The sequence below is a fragment of the Vipera berus genome (genome assembly GCF_964194415.1).
Source record: "Vipera berus genome assembly, chromosome: 4".
In the NCBI taxonomy this organism is placed as follows: domain Eukaryota; kingdom Metazoa; phylum Chordata; class Lepidosauria; order Squamata; family Viperidae; genus Vipera; species Vipera berus.
In genome coordinates, this window is record NC_138206.1 from 120457830 (window position 1) to 120477922 (window position 20093).

A 20093-nucleotide genomic window follows, 5' to 3' on the forward strand; every position below is an offset into this window, starting at 1 on the left:
CCGAGCCGAGCCGAGCCGGGCTGGCGGGGCCCAGCGGGCGAAGCCCCGGACGGCGCTCCTGGGCCGGAGAGGAGGAGGAGGAGGAAGAGGAGGAAGAGGAAGAGGAGGCCGTCTGGGCTCGCCATGCCGTCGGCGCCGCTGCCGCCCAAGGAGAGCAACCTCTTCAAGCGGATCCTGGTGAGCCAGCCAGGCCCGGGACGACCCCCCCCCCTCCTCCTCCGCGGGGAGGGGTCCTTCCACGCGCCCCCCCCGTTGGAAAGACCCCCCCCAAAAAGCCCCCGGAAGGGGCCGCCGTGCAGCCGCCCCGCCCTCCCTCCCTGCCTCCCTCCCTCCCCCGGGGGTGCTTGAGAGGGGGGGGGCTTTGTCCTTGTAAAGAGCAGACAGACCCCCCCCGTTGCCCCTCCCCCTTGCGGGGCTTCCCCTCCACAAAAGGCGCCCGCCCCACCCCCTTTGCCCCCCCCCGTCAAAGTTGGTTTCCTGGCGTTGGGCGCGCCCCCCCCCTCCGTCGCTTGCCTGGCTCTCCCCCTCCCTCCCTTCCCCCCCCGCGCCAACCCCTCTTCGGTGGCTGAAGGGGTGGGGGGCTCTGGGACCCCTGCGAGGGTTAAGCCCCCCGGGAGACAGCGGGGGGGGGTTGCGGTCTGGGCTTTCTTGCCTTGCGATCCTCGGAATGCCCGGCGCAAAGGATAGGATCGGGGGCTGAGCAGAGGCGTTGGGAGCCGCAGTTTTGGCTCTCTCTCTTTCTCCTTCCCTCTCTTTCTGTCCTTCCCTCTCTCTCCCTCCTTCTTTCTCTCCCTCTCTCTCTCCTTCCCTCTTTCTCTCTTCCCTCCCTCTCTCCCTCCTCCTCTCTCTCCTTCCCTCTCTTTCCCTCTCTATTCCCTCCCTCTCTCCTCTCTCTCCTTCTCTCTTCCCTCTCTCCCTCCTTCTCTCTCTCCTTCTCTCTCTCCTTCCCTCTTTCTCTCTTCCCTCCCTCTCTCCCTCCTTCCCTCTCTTTCCCTCTCTCTCTCTTCCCTCCCTCTCTCCTCTCTCTCCTTCTCTCTTCCCTCTCTCCCTCCTCTCTCTCCTTCTCTCTCTCCTTCCCTCTTTCTCTCTTCCCTCCTTCTCTCTCTCCTTCCCTCTTTCCCTCTCTCTCTCTTCCCTCCCTCTCTCCTCTCTCTCCCCTTCTCTCTTCCTTCTTTCCCTCCTTCTCTCCTTCCCTCTCTTTCTCTCTTCCCTCTCTCTCTCCTCTCTCTCCCCTTCTCTCTTCCTTCTTTCCCTCCTTCTCTCCTTCCCTCTCTTTCTCTCTTCCCTCTCTCTCTCCTCTCTCTCCTTCCTTCTCTCTTCCCTCTCTCCCTCCTTCTTTCCCTCCTTCTCTCCTTCCCTCTCTTTCTCTCTTCCTTCTCTCTTCCCTCTCTCCCTCCTTCTTTCTCTCCCTCTCTCCTTCCCTCTCTTTCCCTCTCCTCTCTCTCCCTCCTTCTCTCTCTTTCCTTCTCTCTTCCCTCTCTCACTGTCTCTCTCCCTTCCCTCCTCTCTCTCCCCTCCCTCCCTCCATCTCTCTCCTTCCCTCTCTCCCTTCCTCTCTTTCTCCTTCCCCCTCTCTCCTACCCCTCCCTCTTTCCCTCCCTCCATCTATTAATCTTCTTCAAAATCTTCTCCCTCCCTGCTGCATTAGAAATGGAATCTGAGGCAGGTTAAAATAATCCTGATTTGATTTTGCAGACCCGCTTTGAGTAGCCCTCCTCGTGGGCGGGAGTTTGACAGGGCACAAGGGTGACGCTGTTGTGGATGAACACTCTTTGAGTGCCGCTTTCCTTCCATGCTTATCTTGCCCATATCCGGTCAATGACCAGTATTCTCCTAAGACCCCAAAATACACTAAACTATGGTTTGCAAGTTTACAACAGCACTGGAAAAAGTGTCTTAGGACCGATGAAGGAGAATATTTGTGGCCCAAGGGTTGAAATGAGGGGTCCTTGGTGCTCTCATTCCATGACCCAAACTAGGCAACATTATCAGTGCTAGGAGGGACGCGGTGGCTCAGTGGGTTAGGACGCTGAGCTTGTCGATCAGAAGGTCGGCAGTTTGGCGGGTCGAATCCCGAGTGCCGCGTAACAGAGTGAGCGCCTGTTACTCGTCCCAGCTTCTGCCAACCTAGCAGTTCGAAAGCACGTAAAAATGCAAGTAGAAAAATAGGGACCACTACGGTGGGAAGGTAACGGCGTTCCGTGCGCCTTTGGCGTCTAGTCATGCCGGCCACGTGACCACGGAGACGTCCTCATGACCCAACTAGGTAAGACCATCAGTGATAGTACCGTAGCACTAATGTAGTAGCACTGATGATGTAACCTAGTTTGGGTAAGGAAACTTCTGCAAGAAAACAACCCAGCTCAGAGAGCAGCAAGGAACCCTCGTGACGTAGGACTCTCTTTCACACGTATGACCATTTCAGCATTCCTGTGGTCACATGATCAAAATTCAGAGGCTTGGCAACTGGCATGTACTTACGACAATTGCAGCATCCCGGAGTCACAGGATTCCCCTTTTGCAGCCTTCCGACAAATCAAGTCAATGACGAATTTAACAATTGCAGAAGTTCACTTAAACAGCTGTGGCAAGAAAGGTCGTAAAATGGGGCAAAACTCAGTAACTACTTTGCTTATCAAGGGAAATTTGGGCCCCAGTCGGGATCATAGATCAGGGACTACTTGTATTGCCCAGGCTAAATATAACACAGCTGGGCCAAGCCAGAATGAAATTACACTGTGGTATAACTGAGTGTGGGACGCGGTGGCTCAGTGGGTTAGGACGCTGAGCTTGTCGATCAGAAGGTCGGCAGTTTGGCGGGTCGAATCCCGAGTGCCGCGTAACAGAGTGAGCGCCTGTTACTCGACCCAGCTTCTGCCAACCTAGCAGTTCGAAAGCACGTAAAAATGCAAGTAGAAAAATAGGGACCACTACGGTGGGAAGGTAACGGCGTTCCGTGCGCCTTTGGCGTCTAGTCATGCCGGCCACGTGACCACGGAGACGTCCTCGGACAAGCGCTGGCTCTTCGGCTTTGAAACGGAGATGAGCACCGGCCCCTAGAGTCGGAAACGACTAGCACGCGTGTGCAGGGGAACCTTTACCTTTATCAGCCCTAGGAGGAAGTGGGCTTTGTGGAGAGGAGGAGGAAGAGGACTGTGGGATCCTCGGTGCTCTCTTGAGCTTGGTTGTTTTCTTGCAGACGTTTCATGACCCAACTAGGTAAGACCATCAGTGATAGTACCGTAGCACTAATGTAGTAGCACTGATGATGTAACCTAGTTTGGGTAAGGAAACTTCTGCAAGAAAACAACCCAGCTCAGAGAGCAGCAAGGAACCCTCGTGACGTAGGACTCTCTTTCACACGTATGACCATTTCAGCATTCCTGTGGTCACATGATCAAAATTCAGAGGCTTGGCAACTGGCACGTACTTACGACTGTTGCAGCATCCCGGAGTCACAGGATTCCCCTTTTGCAGCCTTCCGACAAATCAAGTCAATGACGAATTTAACAATTGCAGAAGTTCACTTAAACAGCTGTGGCAAGAAAGGTCGTAAAATGGGGCAAAACTCACTTAGTAACTACTTTGCTTAGCAAGGGAACTTTGGGCCCCAGTCGGGATCATAGATCAGGGACTACTTGTATTGCCCAGGCTAAATATAACACAGCTGGGCCAAGCCAGAACGAAATTACACTGTGGTAATAACCGAGGGTAATAAGCATATCAGGCTCTAAAGAGTTCATTTTAAACCTTTTTTAATTTTTAATATCTTTTTTCCTAGATTGCAGGGTTCATGGATTGTACAAATCTGTTTCTTTTTCTCCATAGAAGCGACAAGAAGGATAGCGGCCAAACTATCATTGCTGCATATATTTATACAGTAGTGGGTTGCCTACATTTTAAGGATTTTGCACAAATATTTTGCAATGCTAGGTTTTCCTCTTGGTGGGGAACTGTTGGTCAACTGTCCGCTAAACAAATGAGAAAATCGTGTCCATAGGTTGTGCCACGGTGACTTCTAATAGCAGAGTCCATGTGGCCCTGAAGAAATAAGGGGACACCAATGTGATGAGGCCTCTCTTCTCCAGAAAACCAGTCTTGTTCCAACAAATTGCTCTTTTTAATCGCAAATAGTTGAAATTCACCCACCTGGAAGTGAGCTTCGTGAGTTTAGAGCAAAATTTCTCAATTTTAGCAACTTTAAGAAGTGTGGACTTCAACTCCCAGAATTCCCCAGCCAGTCATGTCAGCCATGTTGGCTGGGGAATTTGGGGAGTTGAAGTCCACACTTCTTAAAGTTGCCAAAGTTGAGGAACACCAATTTAGAGCGGAGGTCTCCCACCTTTCTCAGTTGGCGGACTGGAGGGAAAAGGAGGGGGAAGCATTTTACACCACGCATGCACGTGCGCGCACACACAGAAATGGGACTGTGAGCACACACAACGCAAATGGGGCGATGCTAGCGTCCACGTGACACTAGCACTGCCCTGTTTTCCTCACACGGCACCCCTGTTTTGTCCCATTTCCCCCACGTAGCCCCTCCATTTCCCCTGCGTGGCGCCGTTTTCCCTATGCAGCATCTTCTTTTCCCCATGTGGCACCCTGTTTTTGCCCCATTTCCCCCACCTCGTTTTCCCTTTGCAGCATCTTGTTTTCCCCGTGTGGTGCCCTGTTTTTGCACTGTTTCCTCCACGCGGCGCCCTGTTTTTGCCTGGTTTCCCCTGCGCTGTGCCGTTTTCCCTGTGCGGCACCTCATTTTCCCCATGTGGTGCCCTGTTTTTGCCCCATTTCCCCCATGCAGTGCCTCGTTTTTACCCCGTTTCCACTGCACGGTGCCCCGTTTTTTGCCCCGTTTCCCCCACATGGCACCGTTTTCCCTGTGTGGCACCTCGTTTTCCCTGTGTAGAGCCCTGTTTTTGCCCCATTTCCCCCACACGGTGCCCCGTTTTTGCTCCATTCCCCCCGCATGGCACCGTTTTCCCTGTGCGGTACCTCATTTTCCCTGTGTAGAGCCCTGTTTTTGCCCCATTTCCCCCACACGGTGCCCCGTTTTTGCTCCATTTCCCCCGCATGGCACCGTTTTCCCTGTGCGGCACCTCGTTTTCCCTGTGTGGTGCCCTGTTTTTGCCCCATTTCCCCCACATGGCACCCCGTTTTTGCCCGGTTTCCCCTGCGCGGCACCGGTTTCCCTTGTACGGCACCTCATTTTCCCCGTGTGGCGCCCTGTTTTTGCCCCATTTCCCATGTGCAGCGCCCTGTTTGCATAGCAGCAGCACTAGCATGAGTGGGGATGACTGCGCGCGCACTGGCCAGCCTGTTCCACGGCCCGGTAGTGGGCCGTGCTCCACAGGTTGGGGACCCCTGATCTAGTGGACCTACATGTATACATGTGACCCTCGACTTAACATCTGTTCGTTTTAACAATGGTTCAGCGTTACAACAGCCTTGGAAAAAGTAACTTATGACCTGTATTCATGCAGTGCCTCGTTTTTACCCCGTTTCCACTGCACGGTGCCCCGTTTTTTGCCCCGTTTCCCCCACATGGCACCGTTTTCCCTGTGCGGCACCTCGTTTTCCCTGTGTAGAGCCCTGTTTTTGCCCCATTTCCCCCACACGGTGCCCCGTTTTTGCTCCATTTCCCCCGCATGGCACCGTTTTCCCTGTGCGGCACCTCGTTTTCCCTGTGTGGTGCCCTGTTTTTGCCCCATTTCCCCCACATGGCACCCCGTTTTTGCCCGGTTTCCCCTGCGCGGCACCAGTTTCCCTTGTACGGCACCTCATTTTCCCCGTGTGGCGCCCTGTTTTTGCCCCATTTCCCATGTGCAGCGCCCTGTTTGCATAGCAGCAGCACTAGCATGAGTGGGGATGACTGCGCGCGCACTGGCCAGCCTGTTCCACGGCCCGGTAGTGGGCCGTGCTCCACAGGTTGGGGACCCCTGATCTAGTGGACCTACATGTATACATGTGACCCTCGACTTAACATCTGTTCGTTTTAACAATGGTTCAGCGTTACAACAGCCTTGGAAAAAGTAACTTATGACCTGTATTCATGCAGTGCCTCGTTTTTACCCCGTTTCCACTGCACGGTGCCCCGTTTTTTGCCCCGTTTCCCCCACATGGCACCGTTTTCCCTGTGTGGCACCTCGTTTTCCCTGTGTAGAGCCCTGTTTTTGCCCCATTTCCCCCACACGGTGCCCCGTTTTTGCTCCATTTCCCCCGCATGGCACCGTTTTCCCTGTGCGGCACCTCGTTTTCCCTGTGTGGTGCCCTGTTTTTGCCCCATTTCCCCCACATGGCACCCCGTTTTTGCCCGGTTTCCCCTGCGCGGCACCAGTTTCCCTTGTACGGCACCTCATTTTCCCCGTGTGGCGCCCTGTTTTTGCCCCATTTCCCATGTGCAGCGTCCTGTTTGCATAGCAGCAGCACTAGCATGAGTGGGGATGACTGCGCGCGCACTGGCCAGCCTGTTCCACGGCCCGGTAGTGGGCCGTGCTCCACAGGTTGGGGACCCCTGATCTAGTGGACCTACATGTATACATGTGACCCTCGACTTAACATCTGTTCGTTTTAACAATGGTTCAGCGTTACAACAGCCTTGGAAAAAGTAACTTATGACCTGTATTCTCGCTTAATGACTGTCACACACACACCACTTCTGCTGTCGTGTGGTCGCAATTCAGGCACTTGGCAACCAGCTCGACCTTTTTTTTACCGGTTTCCAACACCACACCACCCCCAAAAAAGGCCCATTGGGATTTAAGCTAGATTTGCTTAAAGGCCACTGGATCTGCTTACCAGCCACTGTAAAAATGGTCGTAAAATGGGGTCCAGCTTGACTTACTCCACAACTTAGGATGGAAATGCTGTGGCCGTAAGCTGAGGACTATCTGAAGAAGCTTTTTAACTCTCTTTGCTGATGGGCAGGTTGATGGCAGTGGAATTGTAACACATTGGCAATTATAGGCCCACATTGAGATTTTTTGTGCAACTCCCAGAATTCCTGAGCCAGCATGGGGAAACTTTGGCCCCTTCATGACTCGTGGACTTCAACTCCCAGAATTCCTCAGCCAGCATGGCTCAGCATGGAAACCTCTCCCTTTCTCCTCAGCGTGGCTGGCTCAGGAATTCTGGGAGTTGAAGTCCACCAGTCATGAAGGGGCCATAGTTCCCCCATGCTGGCTCAGGAAATCTGGGAGTTGAAGTCCACGAGTCATGAAGGGGCCAAGGTACCCCACTCCTGGTATAGGATTAAAGCTAAATTAAACCCTAGTTTCCACTGTTCATGTTTTATAACTTCATTTGTCTCCGAACAGGGGTAGAAGCTTCAGCAAGGAATAGGACGTAGGAATATATTAATAGGTCATATTCCCTAATAAGTCATAAAGATACTAATGGATAATGTGTCCTAACAGCTCTGAAAAGTTCTATGCAATCTCCTTTTCTTAATATTAGCATTGTTTATCTAGTTAAAAGGTAAAGGTTCCCCCGCACATGCGTGCTAGTCGTTTCCAACTCTAGGGGCCGGTGCTCATCTCCGTTTCAAAGCCGAAGAGCCAGCGCTTGTCTGAGGACGTCTCCGTGGTCATGTGGCCGGCACGACTAGACGCCAAAGGTGCACGGAACGCTGTTACCTTCTCACCTGAGTGGTCCCTATTTTTCTACTTGCATTTTTACGTGCTTTCGAACTGCTAGGTTGGCAGAAGCTGGGACGAGTAACAGACGCTCACTCTGTTACGCGGCACTCGGGATTCGACCCGCCAAACTGCCAACCTTCTGATCGACAAGCTCAGCGTCCTAACATACTGTGTGTCTTTTTGGTTTGCTTCTTTTTGACAATAGTCAGATATACTTCTCTTTTTTTTATCCATTGGGTTAATCCTGAAATACTGGAAGTTGGGTTGAGTGTGATCCACCGTTTTCATTTTACTGAAATCTAAGTGGAAAATACATGGTTGAAATGGGCAATGTGCTAAAGTCCAGAAGTGTCAAAAAAAAGAGTACTTTTTACCCCAACGCTTAAGTGTTAAAAACGTTATTTGCAAATCATACTGGTTGGGTGTGATTCATACGCATAAAAACCCATTTTGGTTTCCTCGTAGCTCAGTACAAAGAGTTGTTTGATGGTGAGGTCGGCGGCATATAAATTTAATAAGTAAATAAGTATTAAAATAAATGCACAAGTATTTTTAGTTCTCCATCTTCAGATATGTTTAGCATGTCCTTGACTTATGATTGAGCCCCAAATTTCAGTTGGTAAGTGAATTTTGCCCCATTTTACGCTGGTTTTTTGCCGCAGTTGTTAAGTGAATCTACGGTCATTAAATGAATCGGACTCCCCCCCCAATTGACTTTGCTTGTCGGAAGCCAGGTGGGAGGCTTACAAAAGTTGATCGCAGGAAGCCTGGAACAATGGAATGGGCTTAAATAGGTGCCCGTTGCCAGGCTTCTGATTTGGATCTCCTCTCTATGGGGATGCTGTAACCATCGTAAGTGGGAAAGCTGATCGTAAGTCACTTTTCAAGTGCCGTTGTAACTTCAAATGGTCTTTAAATGAACGGTTGTAAATCAAGGAGATCTCTCTCCCCTTTTCTTACAATTTTAATTTCTTTGGTTTATTATTTTTACTCCTTTTCTGTGTTCTGAATAAGCTTGACTATTACAAAGGGGAGATGGGTAGGTGGGTGGGTGGGTGGGTGAATGGATGGATGGATAGATGATAGAGAGCGATACTGTGGATGGATGGATGGATGGATGGATGATAGAGATACTGTGGATGGATGGATGATTGATAGAGTCAGAGAGATACTGTAGATCAGACATGTCAAACACAAGGCCCGGGGGCCGGATCCGGCCCACGAAGTGGTTTCATGTAGCCCGCGAAGCCATCCTGGATACTGTAAATAGATTAGATAGATAGATAGATAGATAGATAGATAGATAGATAGATAGATAGATAGATAGATAGATAGATAGATGAGTAGGAGAGAGAGATGGATGATTGATAGAGTCAGAGAGACTAGATGAGAGATATATAGATTGAAAGAAAGGATAGATAGATAGATAGATAGATAGATAGATAGATAGATAGATAGATAGATAGATAGATAGATTAGATAGATAGATAGATAGATAGATAGATAGATAGATAGATAGATAGATAGATAGATAGATAGATAATAGATAAATGGATAGAGAGAGAGACAGAGATACAGTAGATAAGACAGACAGACTGTAGATAGATTCAGAGAAAGACAGAAAACATGCTTGTTCAGTACAATAACGTATTACATTATGAAAACTACCTCATTATCGTTCTGGGTAGAAGCTTCCAAGTCAAAATGTAATATGTGAAACATAGTGAACTTTACACTAAATTCTAAGTCAAATCTCCATAACTTAAAAAAAATAATTGGATTTTAGAAATAAATCTTCTTGCTTAGCCAACCAATTACAGAGGCACGGTGCGCCTGTGGCGTTGTTGCATATATTCACATAATTATTCATGTGAAACGGGCTGAAAATTCTTTTAAACCATGAGCTGCTACTGTGGGGACTGAATTCTGGTTAATAATTATTATATCCTAAACTGCTTTATGCTTTAAACATGTGGTGAGTTATGATTGCGGATTGACATTTAGCCACTTGCTCTCCCAGTTTCTGGTCTGTATTTGAAAAAACACCCTAAATTGACTGTTGATTGCTTGATAGCCATGAATGGTAATACCCATGTAGCATGTTAGTAATATGTTAAGAAATAAACTAATTTGTGCAATATTGGAGCAATGGAAAAGAATATACTCTTGAAAAATTCAGGATAACTTAGCAATCTTGGTGGTCATTTTCGCTAACACCTGGGTCACATACAATGTACAGTCAAAATTTTTAAAATGATACGTTGCTGTATAAGGCACAATATCATAATAAAAGGAAAACAAATAGGATTGTGGTTTAACAATGTGCATTTTCTACAATAGTGAATTCTCATTCTCAACAGTAGAAAATGACCGGGATGCTTATATTATAATGTTAGCCTATTCTTTATTTAGCACCTTATGGGAGTTTAGACAATGAGTTTGTAATCTGAGCTTTGTGGCTTACTGTGGTGAATAAATGTAGCCATTGTGGCTTATTTAACAAACCATGATCAGATATACAATTGGTTGACACAAACTAAAATACCGCCTGTGTATATTCATCATCATTGAATATGCTAGCTATGTTCATTAATTAAATACGTCATAGTGTAGTTTGATCATTTTTGACTATTTATTGGTGTTTTATTGGGGGGGGGGAAACCCATATGATATAAAGACCTGCCATTACATAAATTGATGCCCCGTGAAATATAGTGTCATTTATTTTGCAAATTATAAATAATCCATTATATTGACAGCAGAGATAGCACATGAATTCATATTTTTAACTTTTTTTAAAAAATTTTTGAAAAAACCCGTTATACGTTACATAAATAGAGAAGATGCGGAAATGTATATTTCTTTACTTGATTACTTGCCTTGAAAATCATAAATGTGTTGTTTGATCTTTGGTTTTAGATCGCATCAGTGCGAAAGTACAAAGGTTTGACATCTAAATGGTTTTATACTAGCAGGTCTTGGCAGTAAAAAAAAAAAGCTAATAAGAATTAAATGTAGAAAACATTGTTCTGAATGTTCTCACAGCTTGGAAGGTGGCCACGTTCCTCTTGTATTGCTGTCATTAAATTGTTCAGTAATTGCGATTTTTGTAAAGTGGCTATAAAAGCAACTGCAAACAATGTAGATTTTCTTTGTGTGTCTTTTTTCTCTTACGATGTGAGAAGGTTTGGTCTAGTGCAGGGGTAGGCAACCTGTGCTCTTTTATGACTCATGGACTTCAACTCCCAGAATTCCTGAGTCAGCACAGCACAGCTGACTCAGGAATTCTGGGAGTTGAAGTCCATGAGTCATAAAAGAGCCGAGGTTGCCTACCCCTGGTCTAGTGGTTAAGGTACTAAGCTAGAAGCCACGAGATTGTGAATCCTAGTCCCACCTTTTTCCAGCGCCGTTGTAACTTTGAACGGTCACGAAACGAACTGTTGTAAATCGAGGACTAGCTGCATGTATCTTTTCTTCCTTTCCTTCGCCTAGCAAGGCTGGACCTCTTTAGCAGGAAATCTTGTTCCTGCTATTTCTTGCTTGCAATGTGATTTTAAGGAATGCCTCTTAGCAAGTCACTCTAACACTCTGCTCTCCGCTAAAAATAAATCCCTAATTTTAGAACAACTAAGAGATTCCTTTTTCTAGAAGACAGCAAAGTTTGCCGTGTACCCCGGGCTACTTTTGACACGTCTCCTTAAGCCGGCGTTTTAAATTTTCACGCGTGCAAAATGATAAATTTAATCAGTTTCAGCAGCTGTTAATTACAAGTGTTCGGCCGGGGATGAGTTTAACTCTTATTTTAGCACAGACGTTTCATGTTAGTTGTAGTCTGGATTGGTTTGATTTCTTTGCAATCAGTGTCGATGTAGAGGATTAGCCAGAATTTCTAACGTATTTTTTTTTCACCTGCACAATTCCTCTTTTACTTTTTTAGGTGTGAATAGAAGTTTATTGATTCAGCCATTCCTTCAATAGCGATAGAACTTAGACTTATATACCGCTTCACAGGGCTTTACAGCCTTCTCTTAGCCGTTTACAGAGTCAGCCTGTTGCCCCCCAACAATCTGGCTCCTCATTTTACCCACCTCGGAAGGATGGAAGGCTGAGTCAACCTTGAGCTGGTCTGGATCGAACTCCTGGCAGTGGGAATGCTTTTTATAGCATTAGCAATAGCCCTTAGACTTATATACCGCTTCACAGTGCTTTGCAGCCCTCTCTAAGCCATTTATTTATTTTATTTTATTTTAATCCCATTTATATCCCGCCCTTCTCCGAAGACTCAGGGCGGCTTACAATCTAAGCACAAATCAAATGTGCTTAGCAGTAGCCTTCATTCTATGTATATGCCTGCTTATTAGGGCTTTCGGCCCCCGCCAAGCGGCATTATTACAAAGTCAGCTTAATTGCCCCCAACAGTCTGGGTCCTCATTTTACCTACCTCGGAAGGATGGAAGGCTGAGTCAACCTTGAGCCTGGTGGGATGCGAACCTGCGCTAATTGCAGGCAACTGGTGTTAGTTAAGGAGGCATTAGCCCACTGCTCCACAGAGTCAGAACATTGCCCCCAACACTCTGGGTTACTGACCTTGGAAGGATGGAAAGCTGAGTCAACCTTGAGCCGGTGAGAATCAAACTCCTGACTGTGGGCAGAGTCAGCCTGCAATACTGTATTCTAATCACTGCGCCACCATAAGGAAGGAAGGAAGGAAGGAAGGAAGGAAGGAAGGAAGGAAGGAAGGAAGGAAGGAAGGATGGATAGCAATAGCACTTAGATTTATACCGACCTTGGAAGGATGGAAGGCTGAATCAACCTTGAGCCGGTAAAAATTGAACTCCTGAGTGTGGGCAGAGTAAGCCTGCAATACTGTATTTTAATCATTGCACCAGCATGGAAAAGAAGGAAGGAAGGAAGGAAGGAAGGAAGGAAGGAAGGAAGGAAGGAAGGAATACCACTTATACCGACCTTGGAAGAATGGAAGGCTGAGTCAGCCTTGAGCCGGTTAGGATCGAACTGCCAAACTGCAGTCAGCAGAAATAGCCTGCAATATTGCATTCTAACCACTGCGCCACCAGGGTTCTTCAACCTACTAGACCAGCGGTCCCCAACCTTTCTGGCTTTCTGGACTGCCAGGAGGGGGCGGGGTGGAGAGGGGATGGTTCCGCACGTGCAGCGGGCAAGTGGTGGGTGTGCACGCACACCATTCACACAAATGGAGTTTCGCGCACAAGCACACCTGCTTGTGTGGCCAGGTTCCAAACAAGCCATAGCCCAAGGTTTGGGGACCCCTGTACTAGACTAATTTTTTAAAAAAAATAATAATAATCCTCAAGGCAGTATACTATGGTGTTTCTTTCCTTGGTGTTTTGGGTCCAGCCATCTTATACACTTATTAATTGCAGGATTCATTTCCATTGTTGATTGATTCTGTGCCATTAAATTGGTGTCGATTCTTAGATAAATTTTCTTCGTGACTTTCTCCAGTGCCATTGTTACTGTGTCTATCCCACTGAGTGGAGAAATGAAAAAGGAGCAGCTTTCAAGACAGACAGATGTTCACTCTTCTGCTCTTAAATGTGGAGAAGAAGGAAAAAGCAGCTTAATCTCTTGCAATCCCTTTCTCTCCGATCTCCTTGCTGAGGGAAGGGGGAAAAGGAAACACTGGCCAGGCACAGCATAACATGTACTGTAACCGTGATTGAGGGATGTTGCAACTGTTGTAAATGGATCGTAAAATTATTGTTGTGATCTAGAAGTGTTGCTGAATGAAAGGTCAGTGAGTGAGGACTACCTGTAGTTTTGTCTCGATGCTTCATTTTCATACCATTTTTTCATTGTGTTCTTGACTTTTTTCCCCCCAAAAGCCTGCAGATCCTTTGAAACTCCAGCTACCAGAGCAATGTCATCTTCCTACTGCAGATTATTGATGTCTCTCCAGATTTAAAGCCATGCTTATCTTTTTCCATTCCAATTTCCCTTAATATATGCTTAGCATATAGATTGAATAACTAGAGGGAGGGTATACACCCTTGTCTCATTTTTTTTGCCAGCCTGGAGCCAGCCTCTTCCTCCATATTCTGTCTGTAATGCGCCCTCCAAGTAGATTTTTGCATAAGAAAAATGTGATATTCGAGATTTCTCATTTTTTTAAGCGTATCCCACCGGTTGACACGATCAATCCAATCAAAGGCCTTTGGATAATTAATAAGGCCTTCTCAGGTTCCCAGCAGGCATTAGTAATAAATCTCATATCCCTGAGCCTCCTCTAAACGCAGCTTGAATATTTGGCATCTGTTTTTTCCATCCCGGCCTCTAATCCTCAGCATTATTTTGCTTTCATGCAAAATGAAGGATATTGAACAATTGTTTACACCAGGGCTCCCAAACCTGTGGGCCACAGCCTGGTAGTGAGCTGTGGCCTACTGACCACTGGGCCACAGGACAGCTGGCCAGTGTGTGCACATGTGCACAGAGACACACTCTACTTGTGCTAATGCTGCAGCAGCAGGGTGCAAAACTGGACGCCGGGCCTTGGGGCGCAGAAACAGGATGATGCCACAACTTGGGGCGCAAAAATGGGCCAGTGCCATGCCTTGGGGTGCAAAAACAATGCTGCCTTGCCGCAGGGCACAAAAATAGGATGCCACCACACCTCGGGATGCAAAAACAGGATGACGCCACGCTGCGGCATGTAAAAATGGGCCGACGCCATGCTGTGGGGCGCAAAAACAACGCTGCCTTTCCACAGGGCGCAAAAATGGGACACGAAAACGGGACACCACTGTGCCGTGGCCCCTCCCTTTCCCTTACCACCGCAACTCAGCCCAACATTTCTGTTGCCAAAGCGAGACATTTGTTATGGGGGTTTTGCTCCGTTTTACCACCTTTTGGGGGGGTCACCATTGTTAAGTGAATCACTGGAGTTGTGAAGTTGGTAGCACGGTTGTTCGGTGACTCCAGCTTCCCCCTGGACTTGACTTGTTCTAAGGTCACAAAAGGGGATCGCGAGACCCCTTGGGACACTGCGACTGTCATAAATACGAACCAGTTGCCAAGGCTCTGAATTCTGATCACGTGACCTGGGGGATGCCACCATTGTCGTAAGTGTGAAAAACAGTCGTAAATCACTTTCTTCAGTGCTGTTGTAACTTCGGTCACTAAACGGACTGTTGTAAGTCCAGGATAGCTGGATTAGAATTGTGGTTAGTTCTCCTTTGTGGTGCCAGCCATATTTCGCTGAGAATTGTATTCAGTCAGTCCCTGTAGCCTTTCAACTTAGTAACAAGGGCCGGTGGGCCCATATTAGAGGCTCTTATAAGTAAGGAATGTCCTTCTACAAAGTATCTTAGGAGTGTATCGTATTTTGGTATAGTCCTTCCCTTTTTGTTTATTCTCTTTGGAAAGGTATATTTATTATTTATCTGTTTAAGAGAATTTATATAGCCACCCCCTCGCTCAGAGCGACTCTTAGCTTACTTTCTCTAGGAAAAGAGCAGGCAGAGCTGGGGATGGAGTTAAGTGCGCCATCAGTTTAGAATCTTTACGTTGTCACAAACGGTCCCAAATCCAACTGCTCCTGAATTCTGGAACCTTGGAAGTTTTTAAGAAGAGATTGGACAACCTTTTGTCTGAAATGGTATAGGGTTTCCTGCCTGAGCAAGGAGGGGTGGACTAGATGACCTCCAAGGTCCCTTCCAATTCCATTCCATTCCATATATTCTATTCTATTCTATTCTATTCTATTCTATTCTATTCTATTCTATTCTATTCCATTCCATTCCATTCCATTCCATTCCATTCCATATATTCTATTCTATTCTATTCTATTCTATTCTATTCTATTCTATTCTATTCTATTCTATTCTATTCTATTCTATTCTATTCTATTCCCATTCCATTCCCATTCCATTCCATATGTTCTGTTCTGTTCTGTTCTGTTCTGTTCTTTCTATTCTATTCTATTCCCATTCCATTCCCATTCCATTCCATATGTTCTGTTCTGTTCTGTTCTGTTCTTTCTATTCTATTCCCATTCCATTCCATATATTCTATTCTATTCTATTCTATTCTATTCTATTCTATTCTATTCTATTCTATTCTATTCTATTCTATTCTATTCTATTCCCTTCCATATATTCTATTCTATTCTATTCTATTCTATTCTATTCTATTCTATTCTATTCTATTCTATTCTATTCTATTCTATTATTCTATTCTATTCTATTCTATTCTATTCTATTCTATTCTATTCTATTCTATTCTATTCTATTCTATTCTATTCCATTCCATTCCATTCCATATTTTCTATTCTATTCTATTCCCCATTCCCATTCCCATTCCCATTGACTCTTATCTGGCAGCACTTTAATGTTGAACTTTAGTTTTGACCAGGTTTTTGTGTACAGGCTTGAATACATTTTCAGCGCAGCAACCCAACCAGTGATTCTGATTGTTGGCGCCTAATATTAATCTGGCCAACTCAAGTTGACCTATTCATCTATTGCACGTGTGTATGCATTGCTGACTTTTCTGGGTTTTTTTTTCTTCCTTAGAAATGTTATGAACAAAAACAATACAAAAATGGACTCAAATTCTGTAAGATGATCCTCTCCAATCCAAAGTTTGCTGAACATGGAGGTAGGTTGGAAATGTCCGTTACTTTATTCCCTTAAAATGGAGTCGTCGTGAATCTTTGTTTACTAAGAGGCAGCAGTTGCCTCGCAGATAGTTTATGGATGTCACCCCACCATTGTTGTAACGACACAAACCCCGTGTCAGTTAGGTTGATGCGTTGAGAGTTATTTATTTATTTATTTATTTATTTATTTATTTATTTATTAAATTTTTATACCGCCCTTCTCCCGAAGGACTCAGGGCGGTGTACAGGGCAATAAATATCAAAATATTGGAGATAAAACCACTATACATCCAGTGACAAAATAGACGACGTGTTTATATTTGTGAGAAACGGTTTAGAATCCTAAATTAGACCTTTAAAAGACAGTTGAAAACACCGTCAGTCATACCTTTCCGTTCTCAAACCTAATTTTGAATATCGTGACTTTCCTGAGGAAAATTAAAACTTTCAATCCTGGCCTAATCTCCACATCCTGCGAAATGAGATGACAAAGCAATTTCAGTCATGTTCAACCTACATGATATATCATACTTTTCAATGGACCAATCCCTCTTTTTTTTCTTCAAAAAAAAGGTAGATTAATCTCCAAGATGTGAAGGAGACTGCTAAAAAATATTTACTTTTGTAAACGATCGTCTCTCTGTATGCTTGTATTTTTAACCTGGATAATGCCTTATAATGTTTTTTTTAAATATATCTTTGGGTTAATATTTTGTACAGTCCTCAAATATGATTCGTCCTTGGCCGTTTGAAGTAAGATTGTCCACTCTGTCATCTCTTTCTGCTTTTTTAATGTGTATCTCAAAAAGAACACATGAACTGGGAGACTGTTTGAACTTTGGAAGTGGAAGTAGCTGATCATAACATAAAAAAATTAAAATCCAAAATTGTCCTGTGTTCGAAGCAGAGGTGGCGTTCTTCTATCATATTCATGAGAAAGACCAACACAGGGATCTCCCAGTTGGCAATCCCACAACGGATGGAAACTAACCAAGGAGAGAAGCAACCTAGAACTAAGGAGAAACTTCCTGACAGTCAGAAGAATTAACCAGTGGAACAGCCTGCCTCCAGAAATTGTGGGTGCTTCAAAACTGGAGATTTTCAAGAAGAGATTGGACAGCCATTTTTCTGAAATGGTATAAGTTCTCCTGCTTGAGCAAGGGGCTGGACTAGAAGACCTCCGAGGTCCCTTCCAGCACTGTTCTGATTTCATAGCTTGACTCCAGAAGCTGTGAATGCTCCAACACTGGAGGTTTTTAAGAAGAGACTGGACAGGCATATGTCTGAAATGGTATAGGGCAAGGGTAGACAACCTTGGCTCTTTTATGACTCGTGGACTTCAACTCCCAGAATTCCTGAGCTAGCCATGCTGGCTCAGGAATTCTGGGAATTGAAGTCCACGAGTCATAAAAGAGCCAAGGTTGCCTACCCCTGGTATAGGGTTTCCTGCCTGAGCAGGGGGCTGGACTAGAAGACCTCCAAGGTCCCTTCCAACGTTATTGTTATTATTATTATTATAGCCCTCCTTTGAAGGGATCAGAGGAAACTTGAGACCCAAGGGTAGAATCCTATGATAATCTGCAGCCAGAGAGGCTGATGGTCATTTTCAATCAGGACAATCCCAGCTTTTCAGTGTCCTAATTCTAGAGCTTTCGTGTCGTCCTCACTTCCGAATGCAGTTGAAGATCAGATTGGGTCTACAGATTGAAATTTTTACTTTATTTATTTATTTTAATTCCATTTATATCCCGCCCTTCATTCTATGTATATGCCTGAGTGGGTGGGTGAGAGGATGGAAATTCAGCCTGAGGTAAATCATTGTTGCATCTTTGGGAAAATCCAGCTCTTTACCTCTGTACTTCCTGAAAGCATATTTAAGGTGTGTCTCTTGATTCGGTATTCAGAACGTCGACCCTCTTTCTTTTTCATTTATCTATATTTTATTAATTTTCCAATTTTCCAATCAAATGCTTAATAAACAACGTCTGGGTCCATTAGTAATTCAGGGGGATATATTAACTTCTTCAATCTAGATCCAATATTATAGCATCCATTGTTTCCTCTCTCCTTCCGATGGGACCTGTTTTCCCACACTAGGCAAATACAATTCTTATTGTTGTTAATAGATACACCATCGAATATCAGCATCTTTGTTACATTTTTCTCATAATATCAATAATGTCAGTTTAAAATATCTTTTCTAACCGAAACATGTCTTAATTGCATTTGCGCTTACTGTCCATATGTTCAATCGGTATTCTGTTTTTGCTTTTTTTTAAAAAAAAAAATTTCATTTCCCATCCGTGTTCAAGATGTCTCTGTCGTTTATCATTTCAAAGTAAGACCTTCTTTCTTTTTCCAGAGACGCTGGCAATGAAAGGGCTGACGCTGAATTGCTTAGGGAAAAAAGAAGAAGCGTACGAATTTGTTCGTAAAGGACTCCGTAACGATGTCAAAAGTCACGTGTGTATCCTTTGAAATTGTACATCGGTTGTGCTTAGTAGGTCTCAAACTTCATTCTGAAATATGCCAGGGTCTTGTCTGCACAAAATGAATTAAAGTGATTTTTTTTTAGACTACCTTATCAAATTGGGGACAAGAAGGGACCCACCCTAGTTTTTTGGACTGTAAAGGTGGGGAAGGGAGAGATACAGGTAATCCTCAACTTAACGACCTCAGATTGAGCCAAACATTTCTGTTGCTAAGTGAAACATTAAGTGTGTTTTTGCCCTTTCTTTCTTACAGTTCTTAAGTGAATCCCTGTTAAGTTAGTAACAAAATTGTTAAGCGGATCTGACTTCGCTTGTCATAAGGTAACCAAAGGGGATCACGTGACCCCAGGACGCCGCAACCGTCGTAAGTACGAGTCAGTTGCCAAGTGTCTGGATTTTGATCACGTCACCACGGGGGTGCCGTAACGGGCGTGAGTGTGAAAAACGGCCATGTCACTTTTTTCAGTGCCATTGTAACTTTGAGCCGTCACTAAATGAACTGTCGTAAATGGAGGACTACATGTCAGGCTTCTGTTTACCCTTACAGAATTAAATTAGAGCTACTACCTGGGTGTGCTTCTCGTCTGGACTGCATCCTAGGGCAGACCCCAGATCCTTGATAAGTGAGTTGCACTAAGGTGGGCATAATTTGTCTTCAGCCAACAGGATCTGCCCATTTCCTTGACTTTGTTAGGTTGGCATGTTTACGGGCTCTTGCAGCGTTCCGACAAAAAATACGACGAAGCCATTAAGTGCTATCGAAATGCTCTGAAGCTAGATAAAGACAATCTGCAGATCCTCAGAGATCTTTCGCTGCTGCAGATCCAGATGAGAGATCTTGAGGGATACAGGGTAAGTGCTTCTGTTTAATCAATCAGTCATTTGTTGTTGTTGTTGTTGTTAGCTGCGAAGTCGTGTCCGACCCATCGCGACCCTATGGACAACATTCCTCCAGGCCTTCCTGTCCTCTACCATCTTCTGGAGTCCATTTAAGCTCACGCCTACTGCTTCAGTGACTCCATCCAGCCACCTCATTCTCTGTCGTCCCCTTCTTCTATTGCCCTCGATCTTTCCCAGCATTAGGCTCTTCTCCAGTGAGTCCTTCCTCCTCATTAGGTGGCCAAAGTATTTGAGTTTTAGCTTCAGGATCTGGCCTTCTAAAGAGCAGTCAGGATTGATCTCCTCTAGGACTGACCGGTTTGATCGCCTTGCAGTCCAAGGGACTCGCAGGAGTCTTCTCCAGCACCATAGTTCAAAGGCCTCAATTCTTTGGTGCTCAGCCTTTCTTATGGTCCAACTTTCACTGCCATACATTGCAACTGGGAAGAC

The 20093-nt window shown here is 45.5% G+C and overlaps 1 protein-coding gene across 2 annotated transcripts in view; it reads left to right on the forward strand.

The window, feature by feature from the left end:
* The window catches only part of NAA16 (N-alpha-acetyltransferase 16, NatA auxiliary subunit), a 51324-nt gene continuing 31231 nt past the window's right edge, over positions 1-20093 (forward strand). For both annotated transcript variants that reach the window (XM_081327998.1, XM_081327999.1), the window contains exons 1-4: positions 1-177; positions 16187-16271; positions 18635-18739; positions 19459-19616. In XM_081327998.1, the coding sequence (XP_081184124.1) occupies positions 124-177; positions 16187-16271; positions 18635-18739; positions 19459-19616 (402 nt within the window). In that variant the 5' untranslated portion in view covers positions 1-123. The remainder of the gene's footprint in view (positions 178-16186; positions 16272-18634; positions 18740-19458; positions 19617-20093) is intronic.